Raw genomic sequence first — 17,137 nt, 5'->3', positions numbered from 1 at the left:
TACGTTTATAAAGGTCATAAGTACCATGTGTCGTAAATTGAAAAGTTGTAAGTCAAGGATTGCCTGTACTGTGCTCAGTTTTGGGCCCCTGACTACCCAAAGGATGTAGACAAGTTGGAGAGAATCCAGTGGAGGGCAACAAAAATGGTGAGGGGGCTGGGGCACATGACTTATGAGGAAAAACTGAGGGAACTAGACTAATTTAGTCTAGAGAAGATGAGATTGAGAGGGGAATTAATAGAAGCTTTCAACTACCTGAAGTAGGTTTTCAAAGAGGATGGAGCTAGATTGTTCTCAGTGGTGGCAGATGACAGAACAAGGCAGAAGAGTGTTAAAATGCAGCAAGGGATGTTTAGGTTAGATATTAGGAAGAAATGTTTCACTTAAATTAAAACACTGGAGCAGGTTACCCAGGGAGGTTGTGGAATCTCCATCCTTGGAGCTTTTTAAGACCCAACTAGACAAAGCTTCAGCTAGTTCGGGGTGGTCCTGCTTTGAGCAGGGGGATAGATTAGATGACCTTCCAAGGTCCATTCTAACCCTCATTTTCTATGATACTATGAAATGTGGACCAAAGATGTTATGGACCATATTCCTTTCTTGCAGTATAATCCAGTGACTATATGGCATATTTACTCGAATACGAGGTCTTCCCTGCACCCCACCAGTCAGCATATGGAGAAAAGCCTCTTGGCTTATATTTGCATACAGAACAGAAAGAAGAACAGGCAGCTGCTAGAGTCAGATTCACAGCAGCCTCCTCCCCGCACCCCCACTTCTCCTCTGCAGCTTCTGCCCCCTGCCCACCTCTTCCCTTTCCCTTACTGTCAGGTACAGTATCGCTGGAATCTCTGATGGGCAATGAGCCCAGGGACATTCCTCTCCCTGCCTGGCCAATCAGCAGCACCAACACTGCTGCTTTATTTGCCCAGCCACCAGGAGCTGCAGCACTGCTGCATGGACAAGCAAAGGCTGAGCTTCTACATGCTGTGTTCTGGGGGTGGGGGTGGAAAAGGAGCAGAGACCGAGGGGGTTTGTAGGGAAGAGGCAGAGGCTAGGGGAGGATGGGGAGGGAAGAGGCAGAGACTGGAACGTGTGGTAGGAGGGGCAGAGGCTGTGGGAATTTGGGGCTGGGATTGCAGCATGGACATTAGGAGAATAGTTGCAATGAAGATAATATGCATGTGAAAGACTGAAGACATGCTGCAGACACTGTATGGACAAACTGCAGCTGAGATAATCAAAAAGCATCCGTATTGTAACAGAACCACTTAAGAAAGAAAACACTGGTGGCTGTGTAAATGGACACATGGTTGTACCGCAACACGATGAATGAGTAAATGTTGGTATTGCCAAACACCTATCTGCAGGCTCAGAAATAGTCTGGGCAACCTAAAGATGTTCAGAAACAATTCAAACAAGAGTTGTCAGGAGAAAAGATAAGGTGAAAATGGGGCTATTCTAATGACGTAGACAATGTGGGCAAACACAGAGTACGGAACAACTGCTCTGGTCTTGCTTTCGGAGGAGCCTATAACAATCAGGACCAAGTTTGGCCTAAAGACCAGTACATCATATATTCCCTCATTCAGAGTAATCAGCTTCCTAGGAGAGGCTACTCCTCCATGGTTGCTGGACCAGATTGAAAACGATCATAGTTCACAGGAGCAGTCTGCTGTCAAGAATCCTGGCTTCCTTTTGTCCCCACCTGCTGAGCCTGCCAGCAACCCTGTAATATAATGAAGTGGGTGGCCCTTCCAGGGACGGGAGCATTTGGAACATGAGGAGAGGTGGGACTGGCAGCCTCTGCATGTGGACCTTGGTCATCTCCATTGTTACGAGAGTAAGGGAAGGAAAAACATTATGTAAAAGGAGGATTCGCTCCCATCCACCAGTAATACAGCTGGCATGAACTTAACAGTGAACTGAAAAAATGCATAGACATAGAGTTATCTTCTACAATTCGAGTGCTGACTGGAATGACATTGAGGGCTGTAAGCTACTTGGAGGTGGTGATGAAGAGGACCTTGAGTCTTTCCCTTGGGATGCATGGGAAAATGAGGGTGAGGAAGCCCTGGTTCTTCAAAATTTCTTTTGACCCTGCAAAGCTTTATATAGCTGACTATGTTTTTGGCCAGGTTTACCCCTATATCCTGGCATCCCCTAACAGGACAGAACTGATCATATGAAGAAGCTGCAGCATGGACAACTCCTGAGCAGCAGTTAATGTTCCTTTTCCTATTTACCAAGCAAGCTTTAGGGCCTTCACCTTGCTACAGGCCTCTCACTGCTGCCTGGGCTATTTGCAATGTAACACATCCATGGTTCTGCTGTTTTCCTTGCTCAGATCCTAAGAAGATTTTCCAGGCCAAAGGACCATAGGGCTGTAGGGCTGGAAGAGAAGTCACTGGTCATTGCAACAGGGAGCTTAGAGGTCCTAATTCTTTAAAGGAAGAAACTGCAACACCTAGAGCCAAGCAGCTAATCAGGGGTCATGTGTTAGAGGGAATGCAGCTATAAATTGCTGCTGCCTAAACAGTAAGCTACCCTTCAAGGCAAAGAGCACATCTGCAGCCAGTCGGGGGCTAGCAGGTAAAAGATCAAACCAACAGATAACCAAGTGGTAGCCAGAAACCAGCAACTATGCAACAGAAAGGGAAGGCAGGGAGATCACTAGGCTCAGAATGAATGCCACCGTGTGTGGCTGCTGCATCACCTGACCAGAAGGGAGCATGGCTTAGGGAGCATATAAAAACTGTGGCTGAACCTGGGAAGTCAGTCTGGCCTAGATGGTGCTGAAGAAAGAGATCTGGGGCAGGATCATAGGGAAGCCCCTGGCTGACACCTGGATGACCCTGGGAGTAATGCAGGCAGGATATCGCCGTTTTGCATGGAATACAGCACAGGGTAGGGGGAAGCCTGGTGGAGCAGCCAGTGACCTGGGTTTGAACCCCTGGTAGGGCTAGTTTACGTTATAGTGAGTGGGCTTAGGTTTTGTTACACTTTATCCTGGAGGTTTGGGGTCTGGACTCTTAGGGATGAAAGGAGGTCCTAGATTGCCAGAGAGGTCCCTGGAACAGGGTGCAAGCTGTTGTGTATCCTGAGAGGGCAAGTCTCAAGGCTGGGTGCCCAGCACCACGGTGAGGTAAAGCAAGAGTTGGAGACCTGCAGCCTGAGCAAGGTCAGAGATAGGACTAGAGACCCCACAGTCCAAAGAGGGGCAGAGTCTAGGGCTGGGGCCCACAGCCCAGGAGTGGTAGAGATAAAAGCCAAGGGGAGCGAGGCAGAGGCTGGTGTCCAGAAGCCAAGTCGGGCACAGTGGACCTGAGCTACAGCAAGTGAAAAGGGGCAGAGGGTGAGAAGGCCGACATCCCAACAAGCGTGTGATGGAATGGTAACTTCTGTGAGGCACGGGCATGGCTACAGGGCAGGTCAGAGGCCACAAATCGAGCCCTTAAGGTGATAACTATGTGAGACCACAGACTGTGTAGACAAGGGCTTGCAGTGGGGACCCTGGGCAGCCTCTCTTTCCCAATTAAATATCTACATCAAGGCATGGCATGTGGGGGAAAAATGGGGAGGGAACCCAGGTAGCCAGAGTAAGCATGGCCACCAGCAGGCATCACGGCCACCACTGGAACCAGGCACTTGCTACAGTCATCTAGTCCAGACCACTGATCAAGGCAGGATAACTCCTGATTAAACCATCTAAGACAGGTTTCTGTCCAACTCAGCTCTTGAAAATTTCCTGAGATGGGGAGTCCATAGCTTCTCTAGATAGCTTGTTTCAATGTTTAATTACCCTTGTTGAGAGAAATGCCTTCATCATCTCCAACCTAAATTTCCTCTGCTGACTCTTGAAGCCATTGCTGTTAGGACTCTACAGTTACAAAGTCTCTCTCTATCCTTTTTATATTTATCCATCTGATATTTGAAGTGTGTTATCAAACCTTCTCTCAGTCTTTTCTTCCCCATACTAAATCATCCTAATTCTTTCAGTCTTTCATTATGTGTCATGTTTCCCAGGCAACAGAAGGCCATAAAGACGTCTAGGATCTGTGCATGTGTTCAGTGGCTGAGAGTCAGCCTTACTGTTATCCAGTTTGGTAATTGTAGAAAAATGAAGGATAGGCTTGCGTCTCATAGAACCAAGTGTTTTCCCTGGACAATCTAGGACAAACATAGAAAAAGGCGGTATCTGGTTGTACACCAGACTTTAAGGTGGGAGGTGACATACGGTTGTCAGAAATCGAAAACAGCAGAGGTCAGAAAGCATACCGAGTAGCTACATGTGAGATGGTACAAACTACTGTGGGGAGAACGACTACTTGGCTTAATTGGAGAAAAGCTGCAAGTATACTAAAAGTGAGCATAGAACCTGGAAAATAGGAGAATGTTACCTTGATTTGTCCAAGTCTAACTCTCCCTAGTTCTGGAGAGTTGTCACACTCACATTTTATTCTTATTTCAATCAGCTTAAGTTTCCATGAAGAATCTGATCTCAGTTGACAGGCCTAAGTCACCTTCATGCTACAAAAGAGAAACCTTGATGTTACATGTTTTAAGTCGTGTTATCTGTTACATCTATGAAAACCTAAGCTCCCTAAGACTATGTAACACGCACATTCTGTAACAGTGTAAGCTTTGCTTTGGGAATTATCATTTATTATCCTAAACTCCTACTGATATATAGATGTAGCCATCATTATTTTGCCTTTGCATTGCATTCTAACTCAAGGAATTTCACAGTGGATAGTTGTGTTGCCCCTCTGCAATGAAAAGCCTTCTGATAGGTAGGATTGGTTAAATGAATGAAAGCCTGAAGAGGATTTTCACACCTTTCATACCATAAATTGCCCATTTAAATTGAGGTTCTTTTTGTATGTGTTTCAGTGTTTGTAAGGGTCCCTGAATCTCTTTTCAGACATGACATGTGGCTCTCCACCTGATATTGCTAATGGCTGGATTGCAGAAAGAGAGAGGGAACGGTATTTTCCTGGAGAGATCATTCATTATCGGTGCTGGCAAGGTCAGACCCTAACCGGACCTGCAAGAATAGTATGTAAGGAAGGAAATTGGTCACCACCAGGAACACCAGAATGCAACGGTATTTTATTTTCCTTTTTTTAAAATTGCCTGGTAGTGGGGATATTGTTGGAATTAAAAAAGCATCTCCCTCAATCACATTTACTTCACCATATCTCTGTTTTGTTATCATCCACAGGCTTCAGGTAGTTGGTTTTCCATGCTTGTAAGTGATGTTTAAAGTCTTCGAATTCTACTGTATTCTCAGTGTTAGATTGAAGAGGAGTGTACTAGAGGGAAAGACCTCACATTGACCCATATGACTGTGAAGTTTAATGCAGACAAAGGCAGTGTGCTACTCGTCAGGAAGAATAAAAAAACCCCACAAATACAACCTGGGTGTTACCTGAATAGACAATAGGCTCCATGGAAAAGGATCTCAGAGCCTAGATCACAGATTTAATATGGTTCTGTAGTGTGATGCAGCTGAACAACAGGCATATGTCATTTTGGGATGCATCAATAGAAGCATTAAGTGAAAGACATGGGTAGTGATAGTGTCTCTTTACTGAGGATTGGTTGGGCCTCATCTGAAGTACGGTGTGCAGTTTTAGGCCCCACATTTTAAAAAGGACATGGAGAAATCAGTGAGGGCCCAGAGGTGGGCAATCAAGATGATAGAAGGCCTGGCAAACAAGTCAGATGAGGAGAGGCTGAAGGAGCTAGGCATGTTCAGCTTCAGAAAAAGGTGCTGAAGTGGAGACATGATAGCAGTCACCAAACACTTGAAGGGCTGCCATAAAAAAGGAGAACACATTTTCTCTCTTGCTGCAGGAAGTAGGACATGGCCTAGTGGCTTGAAGTTGTACCAGAGTAGGTTTAGATTGGATATCAGGAAAAAAAAATCCTGTTAGAAAAGGGAGGCAGTAGCATAGACTGCTGTGGGAAGTTGGGGACTCTTCATCACTAGAAGTGTTCAAAAGATTGGATAGGCACTGGTTGGGGATGATATAAGCCTGTGTTCTACTATGGGTTTTCCCATGCTTCTGGGCTTTGCTGGTTACCACCCCTACCCCTGGCTTTCTGGTAGACATGTAAGGGTCCTTTTCAGCCTTTCCCAGAGGCATTAGGTGTTGGCTGCTGCTGTGGCTGCGGCTTTTGACTGGTGCTGCGGCATTTGCCAGTGATCCAGCTGAGCATAAAGGCTGGAGGTTCTTGGCTAGAGGGTCTTTCCCCTCTTCTCAGGACAGTACCATTCATCATATTTGGGGTCAGGAAGATATTTACACAATGGTTACATTTGTATGGATTGTGGGGGTTTTGCCTTCCTTCGGAGCGTGGGAGGGGTGTACCCCTCTATTTGGGATCTCTTGATCTTTTTACTAAAAACCTTTATAGAAGTTGGATATTGACTGCTATGGTTCCCCCTGCTTTACCTCTGACAGGTTTGGGTGTTATGTGTTGTGTCAGTGTTGATAGCAGTTTTACAAAGAGTTTAGATTATGGATTTGTATAGGATGGGCCAGATAGGGCTCAGGCAGGGGGTTGGACAGAGGGTGTGATCTGTTGCCCTGCCCCCTGGCCCATGAGGTCTTCTGCCTCCCAGGGACCCCTATCTGGGATGTGGCAGAGAGGATTCCTAAACTTGTTTGGCCCTCTGACCACTACCCCATGCTCGTCATTCATGTGGGCATGAATGCCATGGTTTGGAGGAATCCTGGTTAGGTCATGAGTGACTACATGGCTCTGGGGGCTGGGCTCAGAGGGCACAGGTAGTTTTCTCCTCAATCGTTCTGGTTACAGGTCACAGGCACAGGAGGGAGAGATATATTGAAGAAGTCAACAGAAGATGGCAGGATTTGTGCCACCATGTAGGCTTTGGCTTCTTCGATCACAGTCCTCATGGTCAGACCCAGAGAGTGATAGTTGATGGAACCAAGTCAGCATGGTGCATGGTGGAAGTGACAACCAGAGAATCAGTAGGTCAGCTAACACAAGGAAACTCACTCCTTCCCCATCTCATGGATGGGACTCTTCTAAGAGGACAGGGAAGCCCAAGGATTCTGATGGCAGGCTTAGCTGCCTGTACACAAATGCCAGGAGCATGGGGAAAAACAGGAGGAACTGGCCCATCTGCTAAGCAAAAATGAATATGATCTCATAGGGATAATGGAGACCTGCTGGGACTCCATCTATGACTGGACCACAGGTATTGATGGCTATACCTTGTGCAGGAGGGATCGTGTTGCAAGGAAGGGCAGGGGTGTAGCTGTGTATGTACAGGAGCAGTACATTTTCCTATAAACAGAGATTGGCACCCAATGAGGGCAACTTGAGACCTTCTTGGTTAGAATACAGGAAGAATGTGGTGAAGGGGATATAGCTGTAGGAGCCCATTACAAACCTCCTACCTAGGAGGAAGGATCTTGACCATGAATTCTCTAGGGAACTAATAGAGGCTGCACACTCTTGGTGCATGGGCAACTTCAACCACCCTGACATCTCATGGGAAGAGCATTCAGACATATCTGATCAGTCGCAAAGCTTTCTCATGTGCATCGATGAGCTCTATTTGACTCAAGAAGTCTATGGGCCAACAAGAGGTCAAGCACTGCTGTATCTGGTACTAGCCAAAGGGGATAATCTTATCAACGACCTGAGGATCGAAGGGAAGTTTGGTGACAGTGATCATGACTTGATCACTTTCTCCATCCATCACAAAGCTGGCAAATCTGTCCAAAATCCTTGACTTTAGGAAAGCTGACTTTCACAAGCTCAAGAGGTTGGTTGTTGGAGCCCTGAGAAACCATGATCTGACAGGGAGCAGAATCTATGATGAGTGGTCACTCCTTAAGGACATGATCCTAAAGCACAAGCGAAGTCCCTTCCAGCCCATATGAAAGATAGCAAAAGGGCTGGGAGATCCCCTTGGCTCAATAGGGAACTCATGGACCTCCTGAATCTGAAAAGGGAAACTTATAAGGGATGGAAGTTGGGAGCTACCACTAAGGAGGATTATGTAGCACTGGCCTGCACCTGTAGGGTTTGGACCAGAAAAGCCAAGGCTGAAACCGAACTCAAACTGACTATGGGAATCAAGAACAATTAAAAAGTCCTTCAAATACATGGGAAGTCAGAAAAAAAAAACAAACAAGGACAACAGTGGACCCTTGCTGAACCATTTGGAACAACCAGCACACAGGAGAAAGGCAATCTCCCCAACGATTACTTTTCATTGGTTTTCCACCAGCTCAAGGGTATCACCCTGCCTGACAGGACACAGGACTACCAGGGTAAGGGTGATCATATGCTTATCATTGTCAAAGATCTTGTGAGGTAACAATTTGAGAGGCTGGACATCCACACATCAGCTGGCACAGATGGAATGCATCCAAGAGTGTTAAAAAAGTTGGCTGACATCATAACATGACCAATGGCAAGTCTATCTGAGAACTCATGGTGCTTGGGAGAGGTTCATCAAGATTGGAAGAGGGACAATGTGATCTTCAAGAAAGGAAGGAAAAAAGATTCAGGGAACTACAGGCCAGTCAGTTTGACCTCAATCCCTGGAAAGATCCTGGAAAAAATCATCATAGAAACCATCAACAACAGGCTAATGGAAGGCAGCACTGTGAGAGATAGCCAACATGACTTTGTTGCAATTAAGTCTTCCCTGACCAACCTCATTTCCTTCTCTGACCAGGTGATGTGTCACCTGGACAAAAGACAAGAGGTTGATGTTATATATTTAGATTTCAAAAAAGCTTTTGACTTGTTCTCCCATGATATCCTCATGGTAAAATTGGGGAACTGCGGCCTCAATAACCATATGGTCCGATGGCTGGGGAACTGACTCCATGCTCAGACCCAGAGAGTGATAGTCGATGGAACCAAGTCAACATGGTGCATGGTGACTAGTGGCATCCCCCAGGGCTCAGTTCTCAGACCAGCACTCTTTAATGTATTCATAAATGATGTGGACTTAGGTGTCAGAAGCAGACTGGCTAAATTCGCAGATGACACCAAATTATGGAGAAGTGCAGTCACACTAGAGTAGTGGCCTCCAATCTTTAATGTAGGAAATTACCTTTAGCATTGAAAAGCAACCCAAGATCTACCATGCACCACCACCACCCTGCTCCTGCCTGCCCAGCAGGTAAGTCTGTAGGAAGGGAAAGGGGTGGGGGGAGATCAAGGCAGAGGGAGAAAAAATTATTTGGGGTCGCACCTTCCCAGAAGGTAAGCCCCACCCAACTGGGTCCCCATTCAACTTATCCCTGCTCCTGTCTCTGCTGCACTCTCTCTCTCACCACAGGGGCCTTCATCTAGCCACCGCCCATTCCCTCCCCCACAGACTGGCCTGCTGGGCTGGGGCACACATTTGCATGCATGCAAACACTCAGCTCCCCACCCCAGACTAAAATTGACTCCAGAGGCTCCGAGATCTACTGGTGGATCGAGATCCACTGGTTGGTGACCACTGCACTAGAGGATAGGCTTCAATTCAGGCTGATCTGGACAGGCTCATAAGGTGGGTGGATCAAAACGTGATGACATTCAACACTGAGAAATGCAACTTTTTTCAAAGTTTTCACCTTGGGAGAAAAAACCCACATCATATTTATAGGCTCGGCAGTGCTACACTCACTAACACCACAACCAAAAGAGACTTGGGGTCATGATTGACCACAAGATGAACATGAGCCACCAATTCAATGCCAGAGCTGGCAAAGCAAATACCAATGCATCTCAAGCACAACCCAAGAAGTCATCCTCCTGCTTTACTCAGCCTTGGTAAGGCCACAGCTGGAGCACTGCATTCAGTTCTGGGCTCCACACTTTAGAAAGGATGTAGAGAATCCTGAGAGAGTCCAGAGGAGAGTCACACACATGATTAGAGTTCAAAAGAACAGGCCTTCTGAGAAGCTGAGAGGCATGGAACTCTTCAGCTTGGACAAGCAAAGTCCCAGGGAGCACTTGGTGACAGCCTATAAGTATGTAAGGGATTTGCACCAGGAACTGGGAGCATGTCTGTTCACCAGGTCACCCGAAGAGAAGACAAGGTCTAATGGTCACAAACTGCTGGAAGACCATTTTAGATTGGACATAAGGAAAAACTTCTTTACTGTTCAAGTCTCCAAAGTCTGGAATAGACTCCCCCTTAGAAGTGGTGGAAGCAGCTACTCTGGATACCTTTAAGAAACACTTGGATGCTCCTTGCTGGGATGATTTGACCGCAGCTGACTTTCTGCCCCTTGGGCAGGAAGTTGGACCTGATGATCTCACGAGGTCCCTTCCAGCCCTAATGTCTATGACATCTACGGACTAAATGACCTCTGGAGGTCCCTTCCAGTCCCACTTCTCTACTGAGACTGTGATTCTATGATATCATGACGCTTTTATTCAGTCAGGCTTTCACCGAAATTCAGAGGGAGTTCAGCCTGAACAACATCTGAGGAAAGGTTGAAAATACTGTAGTACTTTAAAGCTTAGGGGATATGTTCCTCCCTGACATTCCAAGATCCCCACGCAGGAAAGTGCCACTAATAATGTCATCGTTCAGTGGAAACAGATTTCCACTGAGGATCATTAAGCCAAATATAGCTGCAAACTACATATTGCCACACTTGTTCAGGTTGGGCCAGATCCTATTTACCCTTCCTCCACCTAAGTTGTGGTGTGTGTAGCACTTCTACACAGTTTAGGATTCTGTTTCTTTCTGTGGGGAATTAGGATTGCCCTCTACATATGCCTGTTAGAACTGAGAGAAAGAAGAACACTCCCAGCCTCTTAGGCTAATAGCCTAGGGGCTTGGCCACTTGACCAGGGCATAGGACACCTGGGTTCTAGGCAAGGTTTGCAGAATCTGTCTTATTACCAGGCAGTACCATTTGTGTGGAAAGAGCTATGCCAGAATGATAGATAAACTAATGCTCGCATTTGTAGGGTCTCTATACATACCTGCATTGCTTGGATTTCTCTTGTTTTGCAGAGCATCCATCTGTCATAACAGAGCTTCTGATCTTAAAAATGTAAATTACAAAAGTAAAAAAAAAAAAACCCCAAAAACCCACAGAATGCCAAAACTCAAGAATATCAAGATACAGGTATTCTGGCTGGTTTTTGGCTGTTTTGGGTTTTTAGGGTTTCTTTTTCAGTTGAATTGATATTTGTATGTCCTAAGTGTCCTAAGTGGGTCCCAGATTATTACAGTTCAGTTATATCATTAAAATAGAGAAACCACGCTGATGTAAACACGCACTCCTTCTAGCAAATGCAATTACCTTCTTGCCCGTTCCCTCCCTGAAAGCCTAGGTGAGATTTTCAGTGTGTCCTCAAAGTGAGTAGACTTAGGATTTTACAGGCCATGGAGGGAAACGGATTCCAGGGTCAAAAGAAGAGAAGACAGGGAGGTTGTGTCAGGTGCCTTCTCTGTAGTCAGCTATGGACGTTCAGGCAAAGTGCAGGGGCTGCTCTCTCTGGAATGGTGGCCACAAGAGAGGAGCAGAAATGTGGGAGAGGAGAGTTACATCTCCTGCTGAGCTTCTTGTTTTTTCTTTGCTGTTTTCTGTCCCCTCTGCATTTTTTGTGCTTTCTTTCTGTTCCCGTCATGTTAAAGACAACGCTAAGCTCGTAATTCACCCTAATGTGGTGCACCAAATTCCTTTCTCAAACATGCAACATTAACACTTGGCCACGGGGATGGAACATACTGTAGAGAACTGCAGTTCCCTCTGTAACAAGAAGTAAAGGGATAAGGAAGAAGAGCCATGCTTACGGATGAGTTGTGTCCAAGCCTCCTTCCTTTTTTCTTTTCTGGACAGTCAGTTGTTAGAGATCAGGATGGTAGAATTAGTGCAGCTGCAATGCCTGGGAACTGAAGGATTGCATACTACCACACGTTCTCCATCTGAAACATGGACTTGAATCAGGGGTTGAGAATGCTAGGGCCATTCATTTTCTTATTTTGTGATGAAATATTATTTTGTCAGTTTAAATTCAAAGCTACGTATACTTTACCTCAGTGATTTAGCTATAAGGATTTAGTTTTGAAATAGGATGATTACTCTCCCCTTTAATTGATTGTAGTGATCTATCAAAGTAAATAGGTAGGGGGTCATCTGTAACACTTCTGTTTTCACAGCATTTGCTGGAAATAAATTATGATGTATTTCTGGATGTATATACTTAATTTCAGAGGCTGCTGGAAGATGTGGGCCGCCACCTACCATTGAAAATGGAGATACCACTACTTTTCCATTATTATACTATGAACGAGATGCAGTAGTGACATACAAATGTAAAAATCTCTATATAATGAAGGGATCTCAATATGCTACATGCAACTCAGGACAATGGACAGATCCTCCAACTTGCATAGGTGGGTACGAAATGTATTTAATAACAATGTTTTTTGATGAGTTCTGTCGTGTGATAATTTTCAGTGGTGGGGTCCATGTCAGCTGTCACTGAATCTGAAAATCCCGCAGGTGAAGATTGCCATTTTGATTTAAAACAGGATATGAGAGGCACATATTCTGGCCCTCAAAGTGTGTTGTTGGAGTCCAATCCTCTCCTGCCCTTTGCCAATGTGTAATAATGATAAATAATCAACATTTCCAGTCAGTAACCCTGAAATTACTGCATTTTTCTTTTTATATCACTTCCCATCCCCCCAATAAGGCATTCATCTTAGTTTTGGAAGGCGAAATGTACAGGAAGAAAAATCCACTTTTTCAGTATCCAGGCTGAGAACTTACGGCATGCAGTGGTTTATTCACCCTCAGCTAGCTCACTGGCTACTTTAGGCTACGGTGTTAACTCTTCTCCATTGAACCAAAAGCTGCTGCCAATTCAGCAGCAACTGTGTGGGGGTGAAAACTGGACTCCAACCCTGGGGTTTGCTGGTCCAGAGAGAAGCAGCAGTCATTACTGCACAGAGTCTCCGTGCTTCCACTCAGGCAAAGGAAATCAACTTCTCCACTGGAGACTCACCCCTATTTTGGAAAGACAATTTTTAAGGAAAAGGTGTGAGTTTTAAGTGAGTAAATAAGTAATTTTTTAAGTTTTCAAAGGATTTTAGCAGTAACTGGGCTGGAAGTAACTGTTGTTCTTGTGTCCTGTCTAAGTAGGCGTGCCCAGGGTCAGTGCCTGGATTGCCAACTGCTCCTTATGCTACTGTTATCTTTTAACAATTACTGCTGCAGAAGATGTGGCTGAAGCAAATTGTACTTCATTGATCCCAGTTGTTCAGGTCTGCAAATGCCAACATGGCTCTTAGGCTGGATCCAGACATGCAGGCACATGTGGTTTGTGGCTCTGCAAACTGCTTTGGGGCATCACAAACCACACAGTTTGCATATTAAAATGTGATGGGATTTCCCAGTAGAAAAAAAAAAAAGAAACAGAAAAAAGGCACAGAGGCACATGGAGACCCTGTGTCAAGGTACCCTGTGCCCCAAACCACTCCCCACCTTCCCCTCCCCAAAGCACATGAGCAGGGACAGACACTACAGCACAAAGTAGAGGTAGAAACTTGTGCTACTACTATTTGTGCTTCTGGACACGCATAACCCTGCTTGTGTGAGTATACCCTTAAAGGCTTCTCTCAAGATCTTTCCTGGTCTCGCACCCTCTCAAGCTATTCCAGCACAAATCTTCCCTGAAAATATTCTATGTAAAAAGGTTTATAATAATGATTGCATAAATGAAAGTTCCCATGGTAAATCCATGAGTAAACAATTGAATTGTATGTTCCTGTTTTCAGAGCCCTGTACAGCATCTGAGCAGGATATGGCAGAAAACAATATTAGACTGAGATGGGCTTCAGGAGAGAAACTGTATTATCCATCTGGAGATGTAATAGAATTTGAATGCATACCTGGGTATGTGAGGGATCCAGCATTTCCTCCTTTTAGAGTACACTGCCGGGAGGGGAAATTGCCATTTCCTAGATGTAAGCTCAGAGGTAAGTAATTTTTAAAGACACTGTTAATTCATAGCAGTCTGTTTAAAACAATTGTATAATGCAGCATGTCGAGTGAAAGTGGCAACAAACAGAACCAAGGTTATCAGAGCACTAGTTGAGCTGGGATGATCCAATCTACTTGCTCGATCTATTGGTAGAAAATGGTAGAAGAGCTTTTTAAATGTCCTGACTTGCTCAAATTTTGTGGCTGGCTCCTCCACAGGGCTGATTGCCCTTGTCATCTGAGATGCTGTGGAGCTGTTTTTTTTAATAATCCACAAGTACTTGCTGCAGCTCACATCTGCTAAGAAGTGCCATGATGGCTGAAGCTTTCCTGGTCTTCATTTTTTCCTGAGAAACCTTCTGATGCATGAACATTTTGGTTACACCAATTTGTCTACCACTCCAACATAGCCGCAGAAGCTGACTGAGGCTATTGCTGCTGGGTTTGTGCAGACAGTAACTAATGTCCCCCGCAAAATTATTTATCATCATGTTATCCTGTTTGGAAAACTTCACTTTTTGTGGTATCTCCTGATTTAGATCCTGATCCAGTTCTTGCTTTACTTTCTTCTGGCCATCTTGTTTTCTCTGTTCCCTACCATTATTACAGTTATATTGATGAACAGGTCCCTAATAAATGAGACAAGACACACCTCCAACTCAGCTCAGATTAATTCGCCACAGTGCAGAAAATGTACACTTTTGCTGTGTCTATCTGAGAGCAAAGCACAAGTTCTTATTTACACTTTTGCCAGAGAAGTCAGACACTAGGAAAATGGGTAAATGCCAGCAGCAGGACTTTCAGGGAGCTCCCTCTGTTCTCCAGTATTTCCTTCTGTATTTTGTCAGCATATATGTATGTACTGTTACCTTTAACAAACATCTATGAATGGCCAGTTTATCTGTCTTTGGGTTTAATACCCTTGTAACCAAGGTCAAACTGGTTTTCCTGTGATTTTGGAAGGTGTCATTTATCCAAAAATTATGTCCAGCATGAAATTACAGATTCAGAGGGGAAAGGTTCTTGATTCATCTTCCCACTGTGCTGAAACACCTCCTTATTACCTTCTATTTTCCCTACTTCATTTCATGATCATAGTAACAAAGTTACCACTTGTTGTATTATCTTCAATGTTTTTGATCATATAACAAATTCCATAGGGTTGCATAATTCAGTCATTCTGATCAGTAAAACTGAGGCTACAGTGTGCATGTATTTATTTTATATATGGTATTGGTTGTTTGCACAAGTTTGCATTGTGTTATCTGGACTCAAAGATGTCTTCCAGTCTATTACAAAACTGCCCTTCTTGCCAGGCAATCCAAAATGGATAGGACTGGCCACAGAGCAGCACTACTGTTTCTTTCATCTCTGCTTGCAGGTTTCCGTCTAGTCCCAGGAGAGAGTAATGTTAACCCTTTTCATCTGAAACATTGAACTAATAAGGGGGCGCATTATGGGTTTGTTGTCTGTGAATTAGAACTGAATGATAGATATAGATTATTTCTGGTTTTTTGCTTACAAAAACTCTACACAAAGATATTGTTCATAAGTTGAAGTCTTCCTTTCCACCCACTTATGCTTTTGAAAAATATTTTCTCATGACTTTTTTCAGGGCCAAACTACAACTGTTCGCTGCTAGCACTGATGCTGATATCTCACTGTTTCTGATCCTCATTGATACCCATTCATTCCCAGACCTGGTATTTTCCCAGCCCCAGAAAAGCTCCTCAGCTGAATGACTTCAGCTTCTCATCATGCCTTGTATATTGTCTAGTCTAGGGTCCTTCCTCTTTTCATTCTCTCATCTATCACTAAAATTAAGGGCCAGTAAAATTTACTCCTGTGCCACTGAGTAAATATGATGGCACTCATGTATTATGCTGTGAAATATTATACCTTCTTAATAGTACTGTGGAAATAATTCCTGGGTTTAGATAAAGAAGACCAGATGAAAACAACTTATAGAGAGCTCTGGTAGGAAATGGGTTCAGAGCTTCATCTGTAAAAAAAATCCTCACACTTCAAAGCTAATAATCTCACTGTAATTATTTATAAGATACAATAAAATCTATTAAATCAGTGTACAAATATTTGTCCCCATACTAAGTTCTACTTCAAGTGAACTGTTTTGTTTTTAATAAAACCACTTCAGAGGTAAATGTTAAGTTAGTTTTCATGGGGTATGTTTGTATTTACTTTCCAGCATTGGCTGAAATCAACCAGCAAACCAGCGTGCTTTCCCACTCCCCTGTAGCTGTGCTGAAATCAACATTCTTTTTTTGTGAAAAGTCCATAAGATATTTCTGTGTTACAGATTAGGTTTCAACATTCAATATAATTAATAATCTTTTCATTGTATTATTCTAACATCTAACATTGGCAGGTACTTCAGGATGAATGAAAAGAAACATCTACAGGACCGTTTGAATTCTGGATCTGACAATCAAAATTCGTTGACCAGATATTTGTAATTTTCCTACCTAACATCCTATTTCAGCCAAGATTGTCTTCTGAGCTGATATATGTATTTCTTCCTTTTTATCTGTCATTAAATTGTATGTTGTTAAAACTTATTTTCAACAAAGTAATAAAATAGTTGAGAAACAATGGGCAAATAAGTTTGGCTAGCTTTAGTCTATCCCAACTAAAGCATTTTATGGTATTTGGGAAAAACTTAACATAACTTTGGACAGGTTGTAGCACCATTTCCTATCTGGCCCAAAAGAGAAAAGACTTGACATCTTACCAGTAACTTCCAGTTTGGGATACTTGCAATGTAATTTCCAATTCAAAAAAGTGTTGCAGTGTGTGCAGCTGAGCATTAGTACTTACTGAAGCTGAAGCGTACTCGGCTCTATTGGCAGCTGTTTACAGTTTTCCAAATGTTTTAGCCCATACAACCTACAGCATATCCAGTCATCTACCAAATTTTGATAAGAAAATATGGATATCTCTTGTTAAAGGTTAAAACTGACAAAACCACACTTGATTTCCCTTTTCAAACATTAAAAGTGTCTGTATCGAATTTAGTACTTTAAAAAAATGTCTTATTTTGTTCTCTTTCAATTGATGATCCCCTTCTAAGGTAAATATGAAGGAACCTTAACATTTGTTTAAAAAAAAATGACACAAAGACC

General features: G+C 43.8%; 1 protein-coding gene across 1 annotated transcript; it reads left to right on the top strand.

The window, feature by feature from the left end:
• Positions 1–4,926: 4,926 nt before the first annotated feature.
• LOC102375272 (complement factor H-related protein 1-like) lies at positions 4,927–16,611 on the top strand. The gene is made up of 4 exons (XM_006020594.3): positions 4,927–5,107; positions 12,224–12,406; positions 13,793–13,993; positions 16,384–16,611. Exons 1-4 carry the CDS (start codon positions 4,927–4,929, stop codon positions 16,395–16,397), a joined length of 579 nt encoding a protein of 192 aa, XP_006020656.1. The 3' UTR covers positions 16,398–16,611.
• The last annotated feature ends 526 nt before the right edge of the window (positions 16,612–17,137 follow it).

Source organism: Alligator sinensis, unplaced genomic scaffold, assembly GCF_000455745.1.
Source record: "Alligator sinensis unplaced genomic scaffold, ASM45574v1 scaffold56_1, whole genome shotgun sequence".
NCBI lineage: Eukaryota > Metazoa > Chordata > Crocodylia > Alligatoridae > Alligator > Alligator sinensis.
The sequence above is the reverse complement of the archived record's forward strand: the minus strand, read 5'-3'. Positions and strand labels throughout refer to the sequence as shown.

Bases quoted from the DNA above. Each gene is read 5' to 3' on its own strand.
- LOC102375272 (XM_006020594.3), top strand. From the start codon at position 4,927: ATGACATGTGGCTCTCCACCTGATATTGCTAATGGCTGGATTGCAGAA. The intron at 5,108-12,223 runs GTATTTTATTTT...ACTTAATTTCAG, and splicing joins AGGAACACCAGAATGCAACG to AGGCTGCTGGAAGATGTGGG. The intron at 12,407-13,792 runs GTGGGTACGAAA...TCCTGTTTTCAG, and splicing joins AGATCCTCCAACTTGCATAG to AGCCCTGTACAGCATCTGAG.